The sequence below is a fragment of the Excalfactoria chinensis genome, chromosome 4 (genome assembly GCF_039878825.1).
Source record: "Excalfactoria chinensis isolate bCotChi1 chromosome 4, bCotChi1.hap2, whole genome shotgun sequence".
In the NCBI taxonomy this organism is placed as follows: domain Eukaryota; kingdom Metazoa; phylum Chordata; class Aves; order Galliformes; family Phasianidae; genus Excalfactoria; species Excalfactoria chinensis.
Genome location: NC_092828.1, coordinates 49,552,687 through 49,573,610, shown reverse-complemented (window position 1 = coordinate 49,573,610; position 20,924 = coordinate 49,552,687). Strand labels below are relative to the sequence as shown.

Genomic DNA, 20,924 nt, shown 5'->3' with positions numbered 1-20,924 from the left:
CCCCCGCGGGACGGCGGCGCTCCGCGCGGGCCCCGCGGCCGCCCCCGGGGCCGGCGCTGCCGGGCGGGCTGCGGGCGGGCCGGGGCCGAGCCGCGCGATGACGGGGCTCCGCAGCCCTGCCCCCGCCGCTGCGCGGCCGCCCGGCCCGGCGGGAGGCGGGGGGATTTCCAAGCGCCGGCGGCTCGCCGCTTCCTCTCCTTGTTTTGCTTTCGATCTGGACCTTTCGCAGCCGAGGCGGAGGGAGTAACTTTTAGTTTTGCTCCCGCGATTATTCAGCGCCTGTTTTCATTTCCATTTCGCGTCCCCTGGCAACGGCGGTAACCTTGAGGAATTATATAAGTGCCGCGAAGACGCGCCGGAAAGGTAAAGAGCGCCGATAGCCTTATGTATTTATTTTGTATCTGATTTGCTGTTCTGCTGGTGCTTGGTTGTTTTTTCCACCGAGACCGCCGCGGCGGTTTGCGCGTCCTGCCCGTGCTGCGGGCAGAGCCCGGGCCCAGGAGCGGAGCGGAGGCCGCGGGGCTGCCGGTTCGCGGGCGCGTCTCGCCGTGGGGACAAAGGAGCGGACACGGGAGCACCGAGCGCGGCCCCGTCGCCGGAGGAGGCCGCGGGCCCGGGCGGGGCGTTCGGCGCCGAGCGGGCCGCGCTCGGATCCCCGCTGCCGCGCGGCGCCCTTCGCCCCGCACTTGTTGCCGCGAACGGCGGCGTGGGCGCGGCCCGGCCGGTGCGGGCCGAGGGGCTGCGGGAAGGCCCGCGGCGGGGGGCGCTGCCCGGCCCCTCCCGGCCGTTACACAAGCGGCGGCCGCGCCTCCCCCGCCCCCCACCCTCCGCCGCGGTGACGCCCAGCGGCGGGCGGTGCAACCGCCACGGCGGCCTCCGCTCGGACCGCTCGGCCGGCCGCTGCTGGGGCTCGCGGGGCGCTCCGGGAGGGCGGCGGGCCCGGGCGTCTGCCGCCTCGCTGCCGCCTCCCTGCCGCCGGGCCCGGGCGGAGCGGACGGCCTCGGCCGCGGTCGCCGAGGATGGTGGTCCGGGCCGAGAGGCCGCGGGGCCCAGGGCCGCTCCCCGGCGCTCGGATGGCCTGTAAATATCCAGCGGAGAAACACGGCTGTGGGAAGCGGGCGCTCGTCCTTTTAGTACGCGATGGGAATGAGCTGCGGGCCGGTATCGGCGGCACCTAACGGCGCTGGAGCTGGAACGGCGCTCCCCGTCCGATCCGGCACGAACAGCGGCCTTTTGTTTATACGGGGCGCTGTCACGTTGCTCCCGTTCGGCTCTTCTGCCCTGCTGGGAGGGCGGCGGCGAGCGAAGGGCCGAGAGCCGGACATCTTCCCCGAATAAAAGTTGGGAGCCGCAGTTTTGTTTGCACGTAGTGAGCAGGGCCGGATTGCAGCACCGAGCTCTGTCTGGGCAAAAGGCCGGGATCCAGGCTGCTGGACTGAAGGACTGCGGCAGTGCCGGATCCCAGCAGTGTTCAGGTCCTTATCTCCCACTGAGCACCAGACGCAGCAGGGAGTTTCAGGCTGAGGTGTTTATACGCTGAGCTCCCATTAATGCGGTTCTATCGGTTTCATTCTCAGCATCCAGAATGCTTCTCCTAGATGCTAGTACTGTCATTTGTACTGTGCTCAGGTCTTCTGCACAGTAATCTCTTGAACGCAGGAGCTCTTGTAAAGCAGAACCTCCATTTCTTGAGATGAGATACTAAACGTTGAAGATGATAGTTACTAAATCTTCTTAGATTTGCATGTAGTATCCTTTGGTAGTAGCAAAAAAAAAGAGTTGAAAGTAGCAACAGAATTTGAATTCACAGTGGTGCGGAAATGGTGACACAGTTATAAAAGTAGCACGAGTGGTCTGTGAGGCAGATGGTTTCTGTCTGAATCACAACCTTTCCGTGCCACTGACCCCTTCTGAGGCTTGGTTGTCCCATACTGGTGGTGTCTCTCAGAGGGATTGCTCCATGTGCCCCCAGCATGCTGTGGCTTCTTCTTGCTGACAAAACTCAGTGTGGTTAGCACGAGTCCTTTGGCACGGCATTGCTTCGCTGAGACTCTGTTCCGTGCGTTTGGCTTGTTACAAGCACAGCCAGGTAACCTTGTGGGGTGGAGCTGGGCATCGCAGCTAGGAGACAGAGGTGTTCAGAGTCACGCTGGCACGTGTACCTTGGTGATATCTCTGTCAGAATATGGCAAGGCAGTCTCTCGAGAAAGGCTGCTAGTCAGAGATCATGCTGCATTGAAAGGGGTAGCTAGGAGGTTTGAGAAGTACAATACTGCTGTTAGACAGGGGGCCAAGGACCCAAATCTCCACTGTGTGGAGGCCTGCAATTGTCTGTGGTGTCAGAGAAGCAGTCTTAATGCATTAGAGAGGATGATGCAGAAGGTGAGTGCTAAGATTCAAGAAGAACTGGAAATATATTTGGAATAGAAGGAGCCTGCATTAGAAAAATGGATTTATCTAGATAAATCCATGTGTGCCTTAAGCTGAAGTGTACATTTGTGTATGTGTAATATGCATGTATAAAAATAAAAGTTTTAAACCAAAACTGGGGAAAGCTTATAGGTGAAGAATGAAAGCATATAGGTGAAGAATGAAAGCATATAGGTGAAGAATGCGGAGTTTGCTATGAGATAGCCTCTGTTTGGAGAGGGCCATCCCTGTAGCTTTAACAATGCTGTTAATACATCTCCATGACACAGTGTTTGGAGTATCGGAAGCAGTGGAAGCTCAGATACTGTAGTGATAGAGGCTGCAGCTGGCCTAGGGACCATGGGATAGTTCCTATGTGCACGACGTGGGCTGCTGGTTGTTAAAGACCGCCTGTGACAGGAAGTAGCACAGGAGCTCATGAATTGGTGCTCCTGGCCTCAATAGGAAGAGTGTAGATTAAGGCTGCATGGTTCAAGGTGTTGACTGGCTGTCATATGTTAAGGTAAAGCAGAGAACCGTTGTTTCAGGAGCAGTAAAACCAGGGGCTTCTATGGGTAGTTCTCCATAGTAAATCTTCATGAAAGAAGAAGAAAAATTATAAGGGCAAGAGGCAGTCAGAAGTGTAAAATACTTGCAGGTGGCACGTAATTCTTCAAAGGCAGCATGACGGGCTCAAAGCACTTGCATGGCATCTGCCAGAAATACCACAAGAGCTGAAGAAGCCAGAAAGCAAAGTGAAGTAGTTCAGCAGAAAAGACATCTTTCAGCAAGTTAATGTTTTGTGCTCAGTGAGAAGGATGGAAAAGAATGTAATATCAGTGTTAAACATAATAAGGTAGGCCAGACAGAGTCATGGAGCAAGTTGCTAGAAGCATGAAAACAAACAATAAATCCCCTTTGAAGTGCATCAAAAGCAGGAAGTCTGCTGATAAATGATCCATGTGCAGAAGGAGTGCTTGAGGAAGATAAAGTCGCAACAGAAGACTGAAACAAGGTCTTTGAGTCATGTGCACTAGGAAGAGTTTGGGGAGGTTCTTTTGTTGGAGGCTTTTTCCTGTTTTAAGGAGTCAGCGTGTTTGGGGTTTGCCCTCCAATAGGCGTGACTGCATAAGGGGGTATCAGAACAAACTGCTGGAAATGGAGGGTGAGGTGGAGGAGGTGACGCTTAAAATGTGAAGTTGGTACTGCATTCCCTGATGTGTGTCACTTGTTGCTTAGAGCTGGCCTTGGTGTTCCAGGAATAGAAGGTGACAAATCTCTTGTCAGTTGTTCAAGTTTTCTGTGGAGACAGGGAGCTCTAAGGCAGTTGGTTCTGTGTGTGTTTGTTTGCCAGAGGTTAGTGAATGGGATTAGTGAACGGGAGGTATAAATGTGATATCTTGACAAAGAATAGGCCTGGCTTTTGTTGAGGAGACTTTGTGCGTCACGAGTCTTGTAGGGTTTGTAAAGGTGTTGTTGAGCTGTTGTTGTGGTCTCCTTGATACCGCCCTTCCCTGAGCAAGGCTGGTTTCAGTGTGGGATCAGGTTGCTCTGAGCATGGCCATGGCCAGCCCGCTGGATGGAAAGAGGGTGCTGGTTGTCCCTGCTGGTCAGTGGGTGCAGGAGGGGCTGGGTGGTGGTGGAACAAGTTTGCTTGTTGGACTCACCCGTTGTTCCCTGTAGTAAAACTCCAAAAGCCAAACTGCAAAGCTTGCAGAAGGATCTTGTTATGTTGAAAGCCCAGCTGTGAGGCTGCAGATGAAATTCAGTACAGACCAACGAAATGTAATGCACATGGAAGGGAATGTAGTCTTAACTTTATATACAGAAGGGGAGCTTGGACTGACTGTTTTTACTGGGGAAAAGATCACAGGACAAAAGTAATCCTATGAAAAAAATAAGCTCCGTGCCCAGCAGTGGCTCAGGAAGCAGAAGGCGGTTTAGGAATTATTAGGAAGGAGTAAAACATGGAAAAGTAAACACCATCATGCCACCATAAACCCCTGTTGCTCCCCTCTCCTGAACAGCATTAACGGTTTCTGTTTCCCCATCTCAGAAAGGGTGCAGTGAGACCAGCAGAGCTGCAGAGAAAGGCATTGAGGACAATCAGGCGGATAGAACAGCTTTTGTGAAAGACTGGGGCGCCTCAGCTTGGCCAGGAGATGGTTGAGGAGGATATGGGAATGTTCCTTGAAATCACCAGTATAATAAGAAGAACGAACAGGCAGCGGGGAACAGGTAAGCGCAGCCCACAGAAAACAATTGAGAGGCACTCAGTACAGGAGGAGGTGTTTGTCGGGCAGCCCATAAATGCGGTGCTCCCTGCCCTGGTGTGCTGTGGGTGCCAGGAGTTTAAGCGGGTTCACAAGCGATTAGGCAGCCTGTGGGAGAGAAACTTGCCGTGCAGCTTAGCAGTCGGTACAGGTCAGTTTCAAACTTCTAGCACTGAATATCCACATACTGCAGCAGGTACCGATCAAGAATTGTTTCTGAGAACTAACTGCAGGCAGAGATTTTCTACATTGAGGATAAGGACAAGTGCTCCATTTGTAGGTTACCTTGAGAAACAAGACAGTGCACTGACCTTTGTCACGTTAATCTTGTGTCACGGCTTTTTAGGAAATTTCAGGATGAAGAACATGTTTCCAACATGCTCCTGTTCAGTCTATGTTGGTTCCACCTGGACTTGTTAACCAGGCACAGGTTCAATGCATCATGCGTGCACCTACAGCTGCATGGGAGTGGCGTTCCAGCAAAATTCTTTGGGGGGCTTTACAGGATTGGAACCTCCATCTGTGGACTTTCAGTGCTGAAAGTCTGGATCTGTTTGTAGATAAAGGAGAACTAATCACGTGTTACTCGTTTTGTGGGACTCTTACTTATCTCTGTGACTTGTTAAAGACTGACCTTTTAGAACTCAGTTCTTCAAAGGCCTGTGGTAATTGTTATATTGAGGATATAAGCCATAAGGCCGTGTTTACAGAAGTTTTATTATAGCTTGTGCTGCTATAAACTCTGGTTAGTGTCAGATGTTTTGTTTTTTGAGATCACAACTGTGAAAGGAAAACAAAAAAATCAGCAAACCAAGAAGAATGAGGAAACCAGATTTATTACACTGCATGTTCCTCCTGTAAAAATGACTTTATGGGAAAAAAAGTATTCAGTGTAGTTAAAGAACTTCCTTCTTCAGATACATTGAATCGTTACTTGTGACCCTTATGAGGGCTCTTCCTTGCACTGACAGTGTGTGAGCTCTTAAGGTTTAAATAGCCATTAGGAAAAACTAGTATTGATTATAACTGTTGACGTCTGTTGCAGTGGATGTTGTCTAACCATTTCTACGAATCATTTCCATTAGTTTTTAAAGACCGACCTGTTTAGCATGGGTACAGCACAAAAGGAGGATTTGCTTATGGCTTGCCATCAGAGCTTGCTGCTCTTAATCTTAAGATGTTTGGTTGAGTTGTACAGATGTGCTTTAATTTAATTGAGATGAAACAAGTGGAAAGCACAGAACTATTGTATTAAATGCAGCGTGGCGTATCAATTTTTAAAAGCAAAAGAAGCCAATTCTCTTGCCAAAAGCATTCCAAATTTGTAACAGCGTCTTACGAAATTTATCTGAAGTAAAAACAATTCCACAGTTGAAAAAAGGGGACGACGGGAAGCAAATACTTTAAAGCCGCTGAAATCTTTCCTGCAAGATTTGAAATCCACACGCTGTGATGTTAAAAACGTGAAAGCAAAACTTGAGCATAAAATTGAAACCAAATATAAACAAAAGTGAAACTGACTCCATTGGTTTTCATTTCCAAGTTGGCAAAAATGAAAGAATAAACACAGAGCGAGGAAGCACGAGAGCTGGACTTCGTAACATTTAATTCCACGTTGTTATTTATTTCATCCGTTAGTAAATTTGACTTCTACAGGACAACACTCCTTTAACTGAATAGAGAATAAGCAGTAAGAGCTTTGCCCATTGCTTTTCCAGTTAATGCTTTTCCCATCTAACTCTCCCTGTGATAACCCGGTGTGCTCAGTGTGGCCCTGTTCTTGTGGGGAAGTAGCGTTTGGAAACATTGTAGTAATGCTGGCACTGGCATGCCTGGGAAACTTGAATGCGCGTCCTTCTTATGTGTAGAGATGCATATTCACGGGCTGTATTGAACGAAGTGTTGATTGGGTATTGAGGAGCTGTATGAGTGCAGAATGGAGGACTTCAACTGCAGAGATCAGATTCTCACACACTTGTTGAGCATTATGTTCAGGTGCATCAGGACTTAGTTGTTTGGGTGCCAAACCCGTCCTGGAGATTCAGGATTCGTGAGGGAAACTGCTGAAGACTGGCTTTGTTTAGCTTAATATTGTTTATCTGGCTCAGAATAGCAGTGAAGATGGGTTGAGTGGTCTCACTCTACCTCTGCAGTATTTTAGGAAACCTCCAAGATAGAAATAGCTGCTGCAGGTCAGGAATTGGGGCCGTCTCATTGCAGTTAGTCTGTGATTGACACAAACGTTAGAGGAAGAACATATTTTAGGAGCGATCCCTTTAACCATTCATATCTCAACATGAATGAGTAAAGAAGTTCCTGTATGTCCTGTGGTGGTGAGAAGAGTAATGTTTCTGTACAAAGTAGGATTGCAACATACTGTTTCAACACGTGTCTTTACAAAGCATTTATTATTTAGTGCCCTTGAAATGGAGACCTTTAAAATTTACGTACAAGAGAGGGATGTTTCTCTGTTAAATTCACCACTGTCTGCCAGTATCTCTAGGATAACTAACTCAATTTAAGTTATTTTTTGTGCTCACACATCTGCTTCTTTCACGGTGCTATTTTTGTAAGCATAAATAAGTGCATGTGACAGACATGTTTCCAGCTTGCAGTGCGGATGATTCAGAGTATCCCAGCCCTTAAGTCTGTGCCTTCTGTGGTCTGTCCTTAAAGCAAGCGTGCTAAGCAAGTGGCAGAAGTGTGTTTTACTGAACCAAAATAGCATATATTTCTCTTTACTAATTGAACCATCTTAGCCAGGTGTCTGGAAATCAACCCTTCCCTTGGAACTGAGGGATAAATGCTTTCACGAGAGGGCTGGTTTTGGTGCTCAGTGAGTAGTTAGGCAGGGATGGTTTCTGACTTTTGCTCTTGGTTCTGGATGCTGTGCTGGTGATCAGAAGTCAGGGTAGCAAAAGAAGGTGTGGGTTAGCTATTAACTTTGGTGGTAGAGGCTGCCTTTGCCCAGACAATAAAGTGAAAGCTTTAAGCAAATATTAAATCGTACTTTAGTGTAGTGTGCAAATAGTTTTTGCTGCATGTTGCAGAACAGTATGTTACACAAACAAGGCTAGCTGTGGGAAACGAGTCAAATCTGAGCAAGGTGGATTACATCAGGTTCAGGTCATGGCCAGTAAATGTGAAAGCTCTTCCTTGAACGCATTTCTCGATGTTAGCTGTCTGAAATAATTTTTCTGCTTCTCTGAGTGCCTTTAAGACACAACCGTCTTTCCTGGAGGCTTGCCCAATCCTCACAAGCTCCCAGTGTGGGAACACTGAGATTAAGGACTTCTGGTTACAGCGGCTGCTTTTCTTACTTGTGGTGTCCTGACCATGGATTTAGTCAGAGAAGCGACAGGATAGGGATGAATGCTGCTTGAAAAAGATGTTTACAGTGTATAATCCCCATCTTTTAGGTACTTGCACATACAATTTTGTGTCGCTTTCATAAAGACCAGTTGCAAGGAGAAAATGTGTGCTCGGCAGATGTTTTAGGGATGTCTCCTGTAAGCCTACTCACAGAGCTCTGAGTCTAACAGAACTGGGTAGGGACTTGAAAAAATGCTGCTGAGCTGCATTAGTGTAATAAAAGAAGTGATTCTTGATAATTGTTTGAGCCTTAACAGCCTTGTAGTTTTCATCAGCCTGGAAAATTCCTTATGAATCAGCTGTCAAATGCTGAGTTTTCCTGACAGATTTAAGAATGTGCTAGGTTTGACCGCAGTGGAGCCGCATCAGCTATTATATGTGGGTGTTCGGGAGTGAATTTGTGTATGAGCAGTTAATTCCAGATTAGAATTGATTTATTTGGGGATAACTACTCCCCGATGCATGGAATTAATTGTTGCCTGACAACCACGCCTGTGATTTTTCCTGTTGTAAACAAGCCCTTTCTAAACTTGTCTGAGTGAAGGACTGAACTACTACTGAAAAAAGACCACTTTGACTTCTGGCAGCTTTGGGGGGAAAAATCGTGACACATCCCAGGTGCTGAAAACAAATCTTGAGCAATCACCAGGCGTAAAACAAAGCTTAAGGAGTAAATAAATCAGGTAAAATTTGTGGCTGTATTTCAGACTTCTAGAGAAGGTGACAGGGAAAGAATTGTGTGTAATCACATGCCGTTGGCTGCCGCCTGTGTGGACGTGCTGTCGTCCTGACCCCATCTGAAGTTGACATCTCCATCCTGAGTCAAGGTGAGACCCGGGAAACAAAAGGGAGAAAAGAAGGAAACAAAGTATTCCTTTAAAGTGGAGCAGCGGCTTTGTATGCTCACCAGACTTGGGGACATTTGTGGGTGTACAGACGATCTTGGTGGCACAGATACTGCAGGGATGATCTTTAACAATCTATTTGTTAGAAGCCTGGGCCAAGTTCCCAGCTGATGTAAGGCACTGTGTTGCCAAAGAAGCGAACGGGCTCAGCAGCAGATATTCATATCTTATGTTATGTTTGTATTCAGCATAAGAGCCAGGAAAATGGAAACCTTGTTGTAGGTATGGAGAAGCTGAAGCACTGTCTCATAGCAGCTCAGTGCAGAGGCACAAGTCAGGCTCCTGGTTCTGTTGTATTAAAATCTGCTTTTTTTTGGTGCAGTTCAAGTCTACAAATCGAAGGGCTACCTTTAACAATGCCTGAGATCACTACAAAACAACAGCTCACATCTTTGCTGCTGAAGGAAAATAAGCTTTGCATGGAAACCAAAGGAAAGAGTCTGTTTTGATGTGTAATGTCTGAAACCCAGCCAGGACATGTTAACACCCTTTGGGTGGAACAGAAATGCTATAGGGCTGATGAAATACACTCTATACAGTGTGAGTTCCCATTGTACGTTTTCCTGGGCTTGTTTGTCATGCAGTGTATAGTGCTGATTTCAGTACGTGTTTGAGGTACTTCTTTCGTTCCATTTTTTTTCTTCTGTAAGGAATGTTGGGGTGGTTGGGCAGTTTTTCCATCCTCCAGCCCGTGAGGACACGACTTTTTTTTCCTTCCACCTTCCTGCTTCTTCCTTTCCTGCAGCAGAAGCACAAGAGGGGAATGCTGAATAACCCCCTCTTCTCCATCCAGTCCCACCTCCTTACAGCCCGAGGTGAGCAACACCAGCCCACACTGAGTAGGACCTTTGGAAGTTGTGTAGCTGTTGCTGGCACTATCCCACAGACTTCCAGGCATGATCCTGGTGTGGCCTGTGGTTTGGGAGCTGCGGTAAGCAGGTGAATATTTCTCTGTGGTTGCCCTTGGTTGCTCTTACTAATGGACAGGCCAGGCCAGGCGCTGTGAGAGCCTGTGCCTTACCAGTCTGCCTGCTATTTAATTGTTGGCTTTCCAGCCTGTCTTGATGGAGCCTCCTCCTTCCTGCAGGCACTCGAGCAAGTGAGATACAACCTTTCTTGGCTCTTGTGAGTTGTTTTTCTTGATGACGCTCAGGAAGGACATAGCACACTCACACAGACCTTGTTTGCTGCTGCCATTGCTAAAGAGCAGGAAAAGTACTGGCTTTGCAGCGTTGTCGATCAAGAAGTATGGCCAGGGGGTGTGGAGCAGGGGGTAGGCTTTAAATGGAAGAGAGCACAAGGCAGAGTTGGGATTTTTGCATTGTCCCTGTTTAGTAGAGTCAGTGTTTGTAGGGAGCAGAGGAGAGAGGCACCATTAATGCGTGACAAGAAAAGACCAGAGAGGGTACCTGTTTTGCTGTCTATCATGAATTTATCCACAAGTCTAGGAAATTTTCTCTAGGGTTTCCATTTCTTTCTTGCCTTGTATCTCTATTTTACAACTCCGGGAGCTTCAGGGTTTTATTTGGAACTCTTAACCCATGCTCCTGTGAGAACGGATGTGTACTTTTCCTCATTTACTAATGTTACATTAATTAAGCGTTTCGCTGTAGGTTCCAATAAAGATAACGTTTATTTTGCATAATTTGGGGTTGTCAGAGAGCAGGCATGTTAATTCTGCATTGACAGCATCAGTGGTAAGTTTTTCTTTGTGCTTTTGGAAGATGTGAAATATACCCAGGCAGAAGTCTCTTGTAGGATGCAGTTTGATGCAGTTCGGATGTCTGAATTCAGTTACATGTGTTTCAGCTTAAATCTTGTTTATGTTACAGAATTATTTCTGACCAGGTTACGTGAACAGGTTTTCTTACCTGGGGAAATATCTCTGAATAGGGTGACTTCCAAGCTAGGTTTGCTCAGAGTCCATACACGCAAAATGCTGTGTGAAGGCAGAGTCTAAGTTGTGACCAAGGGCCAGAATTTTGCTTCTAAGTGCTGGCCGTCAGAATAAGATCATGTTTCTTTGTATCCCTGAACAGTCTTGGCACGTGGACAAATACAGAACCCAGTTCCCTGAATCCTAAAATTAGTTTATGGTCTCATTTCAGCATATGTTTGGTCACACAGAGTGACTGATGTTTTTCTGATGTGCACCAGCATTAAGAAGCAAAGGGAATACTTTAAAAGATTTTCAGCACAGCACAGATACCAGATTACTATTGTTGTTATTATAAATACAGTCAATTCTCTATCCACAGAGAAAAGAGAACCAGATCCCGTGCAATATTATGCACAAGTCCTCTAGGGAACTGATGTTTTTTCATACCTCTGGGGAAAGGCTGTGACCTGTGTTGTAAATATACCTCCAAGTGCCTCACCTCACCTTGCCTTCTCACAGCTGTGCTTCCATATCCAGACAGGGAAAGAAGAGTTGCTTTCTCCATATTTATTTATTTATTTATTTATTCATATATTTACTTTGCTTCCATAGAGATAAGTTCAAAAACCGTTCTTGTTGTAGGCATAGAGCAGTCTGTGGTTTGGGGATAACCTTTGTGTCTTCTCAGTTATCCAGATGCTGACAGACAGAGCGAAATGGAAGGGAATAGAAAGAACACATTATGCTCTTCAAACTTACTACGTGCTCTACTGTGCTTTCACTTTCTTTCTACAGCTACCATAATTCTACTGAGGAGCTCTTCTTTCCTAAAGCTTGTGCTTTCTATATGTCGGTAGTGTCATTTCCTTGTTATCTAGTATCAAGGAAATTACTAGTATGTCTTAGCATACAGCAGGGAGGGCTACAAGCTGTTTATAGAACATTACCGAATGAAAACATTTAAAGCTGTGAGGATAGATAGAATTTAACCCAACTGTCATTTACAGCTTTTCTAATATTTCTTTACAGGGAAATCTCTCTTGAGAATAACTAATACTTTACAAATATCTCTTTAAAAACAAACAATTGCTATAAATTTCCTTCTAAAGAGTCTTACATAAAGAATGTTAGAAAAACATATCTTGCAAAGACGTATGGAGCTGAAATTCAATAGAACATTATGTTTTAAGGGTGCTGTAGTGACAGCTGCCTGCTCAGTGTTCTTTGTATTACTATTCATAAAAGCACTCATACCTGTGCTTCTATCTTGTACTCTGTTGTGCTCTTTTCCTTCAGCTGTCTTTCTTGAGAGGTTGGCTTGTATGCTCGACGCCAGTTACAATTCCCATGTAGAAATCTCATTTTCCAATGTGGTATGTTGTAGTAGAAGCTGTGTTTCTGGCTGACCTCCTCCAAGCTTCTGTATTCATAGGTGGGTTGTGCTGTCCAGACTGCAGCAACTTGTGCTATCTTTCTTCCATAACACCTTCTCTCTCTGAGTTGCATCTGTGGGATTAAGGCAGTTTATAGCTTGTCAGAGAGGAGGTTCCATCGGGTTTTCATGGTGTCGAACTTCAAAGACAAAAAGTTGGAGCTGACTGCAGAACTAGCACAAACCTTCAAAAGACCTTAAAATACTGTTACTGTACTACTGCAGTATGAGTGCTATAGTACTGTTGTATAGTGTCACTGTACTATTATTATTCCCCACAGACTGAAGTCACTGAGTGAAGGGTAATGGCTGCTCTGAAGTAACGTCAGTCAATATGTTCCAGCTCCCACAGCTGAGAAGTCAACAGCCCCTGACTGTGGCCCTCTCTAAGAAGGATGTTGTTGATGAAAATGCAGCAAGAAAAGGGAGATTATATTAACAGAGCTATCAAGCTTAATGTGTTTGTAAGATGTATAGTTACAAATTCTGGTTCTTGTTGATGTGCTTTCTTGTTAAGAATGGCAAGTGTTGACAAAGTGAACTCCCAGTAGGTAAGCCTACTTTCATGTCTAAATGAGTTCTCCTTTTCTTGTAGGAAAGAAAAATGTCTTCTTGGGTCCCATCTGCATTAGTAGTTGATTGTGTTTCTTGGCTTTTATTCCTCCCCTTCCCCCACCACAGGACAATTATAAACCAGGAGAAAAAACAGACAGAAATTATTCTCAGTGTCATGCCAGAAAGCTTGACTTCAGCATGGTTCTCTGGAAATGCTGAGCATCTTCCTGAGCCTTCCCTGGAGAGGTGCTGGAGGTCACTACAGCCCAAGTTTGTAGCTGTGGTATAAAAGCACAGTGTCTTCATTAGCAGTTTTGGATACTGGGGATGCCACCTGTCCCCTCCAGCTGCTCTCATGCTGGAGTGCACTTCCGTCTCTGCTGTGTGGTTTTGGTCAGGATGGGAGCATTGGTTAAGCTTCAGCCAAATGAACAAGCCGTACAGAAAGAGGTGTTGCTTACAACCTGGGTACTTCCCTCATCATGTTCACAAAGCCATCTGGGTGAGAAAAGTCTTGGCTCGTGATGAGACTGAGATAGAGCTGAAGGCAGTCTCAAAGCACAGAATACATGCACTTACATGTAGTGGTGACTCCAGGGTTGTAAATCTGAAGGGGAAGTGCACCATGAAGATTGATCAGCAGTGGGCGGTAGGTGCAGAGGCGCTCCTGGTGATGCAGGCCTGCTTCAGACACTAAATGTTAGGTTTTGTTCTCCTTAAAAGGATTCACTGTTTCACTTTTTCCTTTCTGGTAGGTAATCACTAGAGAGAAGCAGGAGTGAGGAGGCTTGGTGTGCCCTGTGTTTTGTGTGGCTTTGTGTTTGCTTCATAATTAACATATTCTAATCTGGGCTGAAGATGACTTGATGCTTAGTGATGGCTAGTTAAACTTGATGTGCCTTTGCTGCCTGTTTAGGGGAATTGTAGAGATCTTGAAAAACTTGAACAACAATTAGTGGTAGAAGGTAATTGTGCCACCACTTGTAGAGGGATGGATTTCAAGCTGACAGTGAAGGCAACAACAAAAATAGCACAGAAAGGAGCCATCATTATGAGGCTCCCAGGTGCAACAATTAACCCTGCCTCTTAACTGTGTCACACATCCTGCAAGGCATTAGTGAAGTACAAAGGTTACTTTTTGAGGCGCTGCAGAATCATGGTGTTTTTACTATATAAGCAAAGCACATGTTTGACAGCCCTGGAGGGAAGATGTGACACCTTCATTTTGCACAGACAATTGCTAGATAGAGCTGACTAGTTATTTTCATTGCAGAGCTGTTGTTGACGTACGGCAGCCAAAAAACCACAGCATTTTAGTGTCGTTATGGTCTGTGCTGTCCCAAGGCAGAAGGGCCCGGGAGTGCTTTCTGAAAACGTCAGGCTTTATTTTCTTCAGCTCGTGGTCATTGAGGAGCGCAGGGTATGTTTTGATGAATGCACACATGCTGCATTTGCCCTTCTGTGAAATACAGCTACCCAGAAGATGCCCACAGCTCCCTCCTGCTGCACATCGCCACGGGTTATTTTTAGCTAGGTTTGGTTTTACTTTCAGATAAACAGATCTTGGAAGCCACTCCTCCCTTCTCACAAGCCAAACCGCTTTTCTGCTTAGCGCTGAGGAATTTGAAGTGGTGCAGGTGATGGATGTGAAGGCGTATGCTGCTGGCTATGGATGCTGTGCTGTCTCGGAGGACTCCAGGCACTGGGAAGGAGATGAGCATCTGCAGGGAACAGCTGGCAGAGCCCCTAGGGAAGTGAGAGGGATGAGATAAATGTCTCTACCTTGCTGTTCTGGGCAAGGCCTCTTTCCTTGTAGCAGTGGTGCTGGCAGTTTCTCCTCTCCTGAAAAAAGAGGCCTCGCATTTTCAGTGCAGTCATTTGTGTTTTTCAACTCTGACCCTAGTTCTGGTAGGTGAGAAGTGGCACTGAGTGTTCCATAGAGGACATTTGGTACTGGAAGGGCTTTTGGGGCCTGACTGCTTCTGCTTTGTAAAAAAGTACCTGTACTTCTTGTATATTTGAAGAGGGAATAGTACATTTTAGCTTCACTGACAGTTGGACTGGGTGATCTCAGTGGTGTTTTGCAACCTTAATGATTGTGTGATTCTTTGTCCCTTGTCACTCAGAAAAGAGCTTTGCTCCTGCGCAGACTGGGGCTTTACAGGACTGTCCCACCATTGCAGGGTTCTGCCATTGCTGGGTTCCAGGGTTGGCTGCTTTCTCATATCTGAAGTGAACCTGAAAGCAAGCTGAGCAATTGCAAGCATTTTCTAAGCTATTTTAGACCTTTTTGGTCACTGGAAACATATTAGAGGGCCTTATTGTTGCACTCAGGTTTTAATTCTTTGCTAGTTTCAGGAAATACATGTCCTCAGAGCAATGAGAGGAAACTTTGAACATTTTTCTTCCTTTTGTGCTGGGTGTGGGCTTGGTGCTGCCTGATTGTTAGTCTGTCTGATGCTCGTAGTCCCATAGGAAAAAAGAACAAACACATTTACATTTGTGTCATTGCTGTGTGCTTTCAGATGTGTAGCCTAGTCTTTTTGTTTTTCTCTTTTTTTTTTTTCTTTTCTTTTTTCTTTTTTTTTTTTTTAAAGATCAAAGGTGACAAGAATAGCAGAGCAGAGAAGTTAAGAATGATGCAGAGAACGCAGATGTGAAGAACAAAGGAGAGAGGAAGGAGCTGAGCCTGGTGTAGTGGGGGAGAGAAGAAGAAGCCTAAATGCAAGTACTTGAACATGGAAATGATTGATTGCAGGCTGGTTAGCAGGAGTTTAATGCGGTGCTTTAATCTGCATCTAGTGCTGCTTGGCACTTTGAGATAGGTTAATGTTTTTAAAATTATTTGTCCTGACTTCAAGACTTTGGACTCTTCTGTCAATAATTTACTGTTCTAAATGGGGAAGTGGCATCAGGGTCACGTGTGCTTGTGTGTGTATGTGAGAGAGAGAGACAAAGAAGACGGTTGGAGCCTTAGCTGAGTAACATAATGTGTTGTGGTGCATCTGGGGGGGCTGCAGAGTGCTCCTTTCCTAGCTAAGCACTATTGGAACATAGTTTAAGAAAAAATCAGTGACTGAGTTGATCAGAGAAGGCTGGAGGGAAGGGGTTGTACTGCACAACCAGAACCAAGCTGTCTCATAAAGTATACATAGCTTTTGCTATCTTAATCAAGTTTGTGCAACAGAAGCAGCCATTTGAAAACACTCTAGTTAATACATACATAATTATAGCTTGTACAGAGATGCTTCCTGTGTGGCTTTGTTTTCTGGTTTTGTTGCTTTCTCTTGTTGGCAAAAAATGTATTCAGCAAATGCAGGTACATAGGCCATCGAAAGAAGTCTCTGCAGGAGGAGAACTGATTTCCTTTGTAGTATCCTGCCTGTGTCATTAGAAGAGCTGTTGCCATTGACACGTGTCTTCAGGTGACGGTTTACTGATGCAGATGTACCGCAAGACTGACCATTTTCTGCTATGGAGAAAGTCTTATCATCTCAGTTGCTCTTAGAGGAGTCTCCTGCGCAGATCCAAAGCCACTATTACGATTGCTACGTGCCTGAAAATTGCTAATAAGTAGGTCTGTGTGTATATTGTGCCAAGTGCTGCCAGGAAAACATGTAACATTGTCCCTTGTTCCCTTCAGCTCCTTCCAGCGCAGGTAACAATGCCTGTCGAAAGAATGCGGATGCGCCCATGGCTGGAAGAACAAATAAATTCTAACACAATACCAGGGCTGAAATGGCTAAATAAGGTAAGGGGTGTGTTTGTGTAAGCACGCCTGCACGTGTGTGTGAATGAGGTCCTTCATAGCAGTGTACACTGGTGTTCTTAGTTTTCAAAGGGACAACATAAGGAGGAAGGGCAATGCTGAATGCTTCCTGCTGAACCTGTTCTTCTGGCCTTACGTTCCACATCTGAAGCTCTTTGCATTTGCCTGTTAGATCTGTGACTTGTTTCGAAGCATTTTCCCTCCTCTGACCCTTTGCTGGTGAAAAAAATGTAGACCCTGTGAAGTTTTTTAGCTGGAACAAATTGCTTACCAAATAGTGTCAGATGGATTTTGAACAAAGTGCTCATCTGTGGTGGAACGTTATGTTCTGCATTAACCTCTGAGCTGAAGTGATGATCTCTTTCAGACTTGTATGAAATCTCTGATATTTTTTAAAGCAGTGAATCTGAGAAAAAAATCAGGTAATTTTTCCTATATCAGACCCAACTTACTATTCCTTATCCAGAGCTCATAGTGAGAGTGCTAGAAACTTTGTGAGCACATGAGAACCCAGTTGCATTTTTTTAGTTGATTTGGTAAAACAGTGTATTTGGGACTTTGAGCTGTAATAAACCCCAGAATTATACAGTGCAAAGAGTTATTCACCATTGCAGTTTTAGCAACAGAAACCACTTTATTATCAAAATGAATGCAGCAGAAATGGTGTGAAGTGGGTGCAGAAATATGGGAGCTGCCATTCTGTTTAAGGCTCTAGTCCAGTTAGTCTAGTATCCTGTCCATGGTAGTTGCTGTGGCGCTCAGATGTTCATTTTTAAGACTGGAGAATGACAACTAAGACTATTATTTTTTATTTCAGTTTACAAAGTTAAAAATACTTGTAACCGTACGATTAGCAACAGCCCTGTCAACTTCAGCTGGCAAATTTTGTTTCTCAGGAACACCCTGCATCAGTTACTCTCACATGCTGTGGCTGGGTAAATAAATATTTATTTATCCATTCCCAATTTAGCTGCCCTGCTCATTTGAGTAGGTCCTTATTCTTGCATAATGGGGTCATAGTTGAAGAGGAGGAAGAGAACAGATTTTACTGTTGTCTTCATAACTTAAATACCACATAAAGAATTCTTCTCCTCTACTCTCTGTACTTCTGTCAGGTCTCTCCTACTGACAGTCCATCTCTGCTGTCCTTTCTTGAATGTTTCTGTTGGATTCCAGAATCATTTATCTGTGCTTAGCAGTAGGAAAAGTATTTCAGATTTTAGCATCTCATGATTAAATATAGTGGTGTTGTCTGTAGGTTATGTACATGTAGCCTTTCTGTGTACTCTGGGAACATACTTGTTCTGCAGTGTGAAAACACTGCTCCTGTACTAAGGGATTAGTTCTTCGAGTTTAGCGTACTAGCCTACAAAGGCATGTTGCAAGGCATGTCAGGTTGTTTAACGTTTGCAGCTCTGATCCTGTTGTTACAGCAGCTTCTGCCTTGTGCTTTTGGCATAAACTGTTCGCATGCAAAATTTTGTCCTTAGCTAGTGTATTCTATATTGGCCAAAGCTCACAAATAAAGTATTTTGAAATTTTCTTTTTTTTTTTTTTTCCTGAAACAAAGCTCTAGCAACTATTAACAACAGAACACCAGGCCAAATGGCCTGCACTGAGGTTTATTAGATTCTGATTCTCCACTTCTTCATTCAGATTTGGCATCATCTTGAGCTGCTTTTCATAGAATCATGGAATCACTGAGGTTGGAAAAGACCTTCAAGATGATCCAGTCCAACTGTCCACCTACCACCAGTATTTTCCTTCTAAACTGTGTCCTGTAGTACGACATCTAAACATTTCTTGAACATCTCTCCAGGCATGGTGACTCCACCACCTCCCTGGGCAGCCATTACCACTCTTTTAGAGAAGAAGTATTTCCTAAGATACTGAACAAGACAGGCTCCAGTACCAACCCCTGGGGAGCACCACTCATGGCCAATTGGCAGCTGGATTTATCTCCATTCACCGCTACTCTCTGGGCACATCCATGCAGATAGTTCATTACCCAGATCAACAAGCTAATAGCACTTCTGAGTGTTTCTGTTTAAAAATGCTTAAAAATTAATTCCAGCAGTGAATCATTAAACTAAAAATATTTCTATTTTTACTGTAAATCCTGACCATAAGCAAAGCTATGCATGGAATCTTTGATAAAATGTCATATGTATGAAAGCATGTTATGTATGCACAGAATTGACTCTGGAAATCGTAGGATCTCAGAATTTGTACATTTTAATTAGAGACTGGGAAAGTACAATTCACATTAAAGAAAAGAAGATGGGGCAAATTAGCAAGAGAATGGCATGTGAAAGGGAAATAAGATTTAAATACTGAAGATGTGAGTATCAATCTAGGTTTGTTATTAGCTGTCTTTTCTTGGGGAATTTTTCTGGACCAAGGAAGGAATCAAACCTCTCAGTTAACAATGATAAGTCAGGCAACAGCTGATGTACCTCTTTCCTTTCCCTATTGTCAGTCAGTCACACTATACCTCCTGCTTTGCTCTGCACTGCATTGTTGATGTTTTTTTTTTCCTTCCAGATTACACTCCCTCCTCTAAAGGGTTTAAATAATAAATACTTATCTTCCTTCTCTATGAAAATATTTTCCTGCTGAACAGCAGAAGGGAGGAAGGGATTTTCTTTACTGTCCCAGGGAGACAAAACTGGGAGGCATGAGAGAAGTTATGTAGTTCAGCAGAGGGCAGAGGTGATGTGAGGAGGAGGATAATGTGGGGTCAGCATCCCTCATGGGTCTGGAAAAGGAAATTAGAGTGGAAACATGCGAAGTAGCTGTAACAGGAGCTGAAAAGCAACCTGCTGCTGTGATGGCTGCTTGGAGTATTACTATCCAGACAGAGGTCACTATTTACAATCTGTCTTATGACTTCCTAACTAGTCTCATCTCACACTTGTTCACCTGCTTGGAGCATTTTGCAGTTAGAGTTTCAAGCTTTCAATGCTATTTTCATCTTCCTGCTTATTTCTAAGAATGTGATGCCTCTATCCCTTTCGATATCCCCGCAGGTAGGGTTAGCAATGTCTGTTACGCAGCAGCAGTTTTGTGTGTTGTGCTTTTGGCTTTGATGAGCCTAATTTTATGCACAAACACAAGACTCCTACGAAAATACCTGATGTGAAGTGCTGTGTGAAATAGTACTTCATTTTCCAAGTCTAAGAAGAAGCAGAGATGAGCCTTTTCCTATTAGTCATTATTAATGAAGAAGGATATAGGAAAATGATAATGAGTGAAATAAAAAATTAGTATTTAAATAGGAAAAATCTAGATAAACTAGAGCAGAACAACCATTTATGTTGTGGAACTTATGGCCACTTGAGATTGTCACAATCGGCAGCATTGAGGGATTTCAGAGATAGATGTTTATGTAGTTGATGAGAAAATGTCTCTGGATGTAAAATTAGATATATTTTAAGGCAATGGTACAGGTAGATTATATAATTTTTTATTGATACTGCAATTTCTCGTAAGTCCTTGTGCTTCAAGACATGGAATTAGGAAGGAGTTTCTGTAATGAGCACTTAGGCTACTACTGGGAAAGTCTTCGTACCTTCCTTTGAAGCAGTGAGTACTGTTGATGGTGACATGGTGCTGTATCTATAATCATGTTCACTATGCAAGTTCCTAAATAAGTTCTTGAATTTTCAGGCAGCATTTGAAATCACCGATAGCACTTTGTAGCACTGTGTAGCATTATTCAAACTTCTCCCCATCACCAAACATGAGAAGACTACTTAGTCTTACAGTTCTTCTTGATAGTTTCCTTGTTGTTGTTATTTTTTAATGGACTTGTTCTTTTTTTTTTTTCCTTTGTCTTTTTTTTCTTTTGTCTTTTTCCCACACTGATGATCATCTTTAGGACAGATAAGACAGTAGAGCTTATTCTAACTCCAGTGAATACAGTAGTGCTGTGGATGGTAGGACAATGGGATTAATGGGATTGAAGCTTCCTTTAGACCTCTTCTTCTTGGGAGAGAGGGGAGAACCTCTGTAGGGTGATTTAACTATACAGAAGGGGAAGAATAACATGGCAGAAGGCACATGAGATAAATAATGAGATTGTATGAAAGGGATCATAGAATCATAGAGTCACCTAGGTTGGAAGAGACCCACAAGATAATTCAGTCTAACCAACTGCCTATCACCAGTAGTTCTCACTAAGTCCCTCAACACAATGTCTAAATGTTCCGTGAACACCTCCAGGGCTGGTGAATCCACCACCTCCCTGGGCAGCCCATTCTAGCACCTAGAAAAGAGGTGAAAGTTGTAAAAAAAATACATGCTCAAGAAAGCAAAGATCATAGAAAAA

At 44.6% G+C, this 20,924-nt stretch overlaps 1 protein-coding gene across 7 annotated transcripts in view; it reads left to right on the top strand.

The window, feature by feature from the left end:
* Positions 1-113: 113 nt before the first annotated feature.
* IRF2 (interferon regulatory factor 2) overlaps positions 114-20,924 on the top strand; it is a 39,812-nt gene continuing 19,001 nt past the window's right edge. Inside the window, exons 1-4 of one of the 7 annotated variants that reach the window (XM_072336367.1) lie at positions 115-363; positions 4,466-4,647; positions 15,423-15,549; positions 16,469-16,576. In XM_072336367.1, coding sequence (XP_072192468.1) covers positions 16,490-16,576 — 87 coding nt within the window. In that variant the 5' untranslated portion in view covers positions 115-363; positions 4,466-4,647; positions 15,423-15,549; positions 16,469-16,489. Of the gene's footprint in view, positions 364-916; positions 1,476-4,465; positions 4,648-15,422; positions 15,550-16,232; positions 16,399-16,468; positions 16,577-20,924 lie in introns of those variants that run through there. The other 6 variants (XM_072336368.1, XM_072336372.1, XM_072336369.1 and 3 more) reach the window with 6 other exon arrangements.